Genomic DNA, 934 nt, shown 5'->3' with positions numbered 1-934 from the left:
ACTCGGACATCTGTGTCCCCGGTGGGGGGAGGGCACTCCCGGGCACTGGGGTCCCGCATTAGCCGTGACGTGGCCGCTGCTTGAGCGGATTTGGGGCATTTCGGGGATTTCCGGCGGAGGCCGGGGCTGAGCCCCCTCGGGTGTACCCAGTGCTCCCAGTGCCCCGCGGCCCGGCCCCCCCCCGCGGGGGACCCATGTCACCGCGAGGCGTCAGGTGACGACGGGGCTGGGGGGGGCACCGGGTGGCGCGACCCCACTTCCCCTTTTGGGCCTATAAAGCGCCGGAGGGGACACGCGAGGGAAGACGCGAGGGGTCACGAGGGTGAGTGGTTCCCGGCCCCGCGGGGTCCTGCCCGGGCAACCGACGGGGGGGAGGGCGGCCCAGAGGCCTGGGTGCCCTTTCCGTACTGGGGGGCTGGGCTGCGCTGAGTGCCTGGGTCCACTGGGGCTGGTGGTGGTGCTGGGGACCCCCCAGATGCCTGGGTCTCACGGGTGGGGACCGGCCCCCCCCGGGACCCTCCTGGACGCCTGAGGCCCATGGGTGGGGGCTGGGACCCCTGGGACCCCCCCAGATGCCTGGGTCCCACGGTCCCTGTCTGCAGATGCTGGCGCTGCTCTGGATGACAGTGACGGTGGTGGCCGGGGGGGGCCCTGAGGTGCAGTTCCTGGCGGTGGGTGACTGGGGGGGGGTCCCCAACCCCCCTTTCGCCACCCCCCGTGAGGTGGCCACAGCAGCAGCCATGGGACATGCAGCCACCGACCTCGGCGCTGACTTTGTCCTCGCCCTTGGGGACAACTTCTACTATGAGGGGGTGCGGGACGAGTGGGACCCCCGCTTCCAGGTATGGCTCCATGTCTCTGGGGTGGGGGCACCCTGAAATGTGAGGGGGAGCAGGAGGGCATCTTGGGGGGGGGGGGGGCGGGGGGGGGGGGG

The 934-nt window shown here is 72.3% G+C and overlaps 2 protein-coding genes across 2 annotated transcripts in view; both read left to right on the top strand.

The window, feature by feature from the left end:
* Nucleotides 1–130, top strand: part of NFIX (nuclear factor I/X (CCAAT-binding transcription factor)) — a 13,133-nt gene extending 13,003 nt beyond the window's left edge. Inside the window, exon 7 of the mRNA XM_010569816.1 lies at nucleotides 63–130. Coding sequence (XP_010568118.1) covers nucleotides 63–130 — 68 coding nt within the window. The remainder of the gene's footprint in view (nucleotides 1–62) is intronic.
* A 129-nt stretch (nucleotides 131–259) lies between these two features.
* The window catches only part of ACP5 (acid phosphatase 5, tartrate resistant), a 2,244-nt gene continuing 1,569 nt past the window's right edge, over nucleotides 260–934 (top strand). Inside the window, exons 1-2 of the mRNA XM_010569815.1 lie at nucleotides 260–322; nucleotides 603–842. Of these exons, the coding sequence (XP_010568117.1) occupies nucleotides 603–842 (240 nt within the window). The 5' untranslated portion in view covers nucleotides 260–322. The remainder of the gene's footprint in view (nucleotides 323–602; nucleotides 843–934) is intronic.

Source organism: Haliaeetus leucocephalus, unplaced genomic scaffold, assembly GCF_000737465.1.
Source record: "Haliaeetus leucocephalus isolate CR32 unplaced genomic scaffold, Haliaeetus_leucocephalus-4.0 Scaffold274, whole genome shotgun sequence".
NCBI classification, from domain to species: domain Eukaryota; kingdom Metazoa; phylum Chordata; class Aves; order Accipitriformes; family Accipitridae; genus Haliaeetus; species Haliaeetus leucocephalus.
This window is presented reverse-complemented; position numbering and strand designations above follow the sequence as displayed.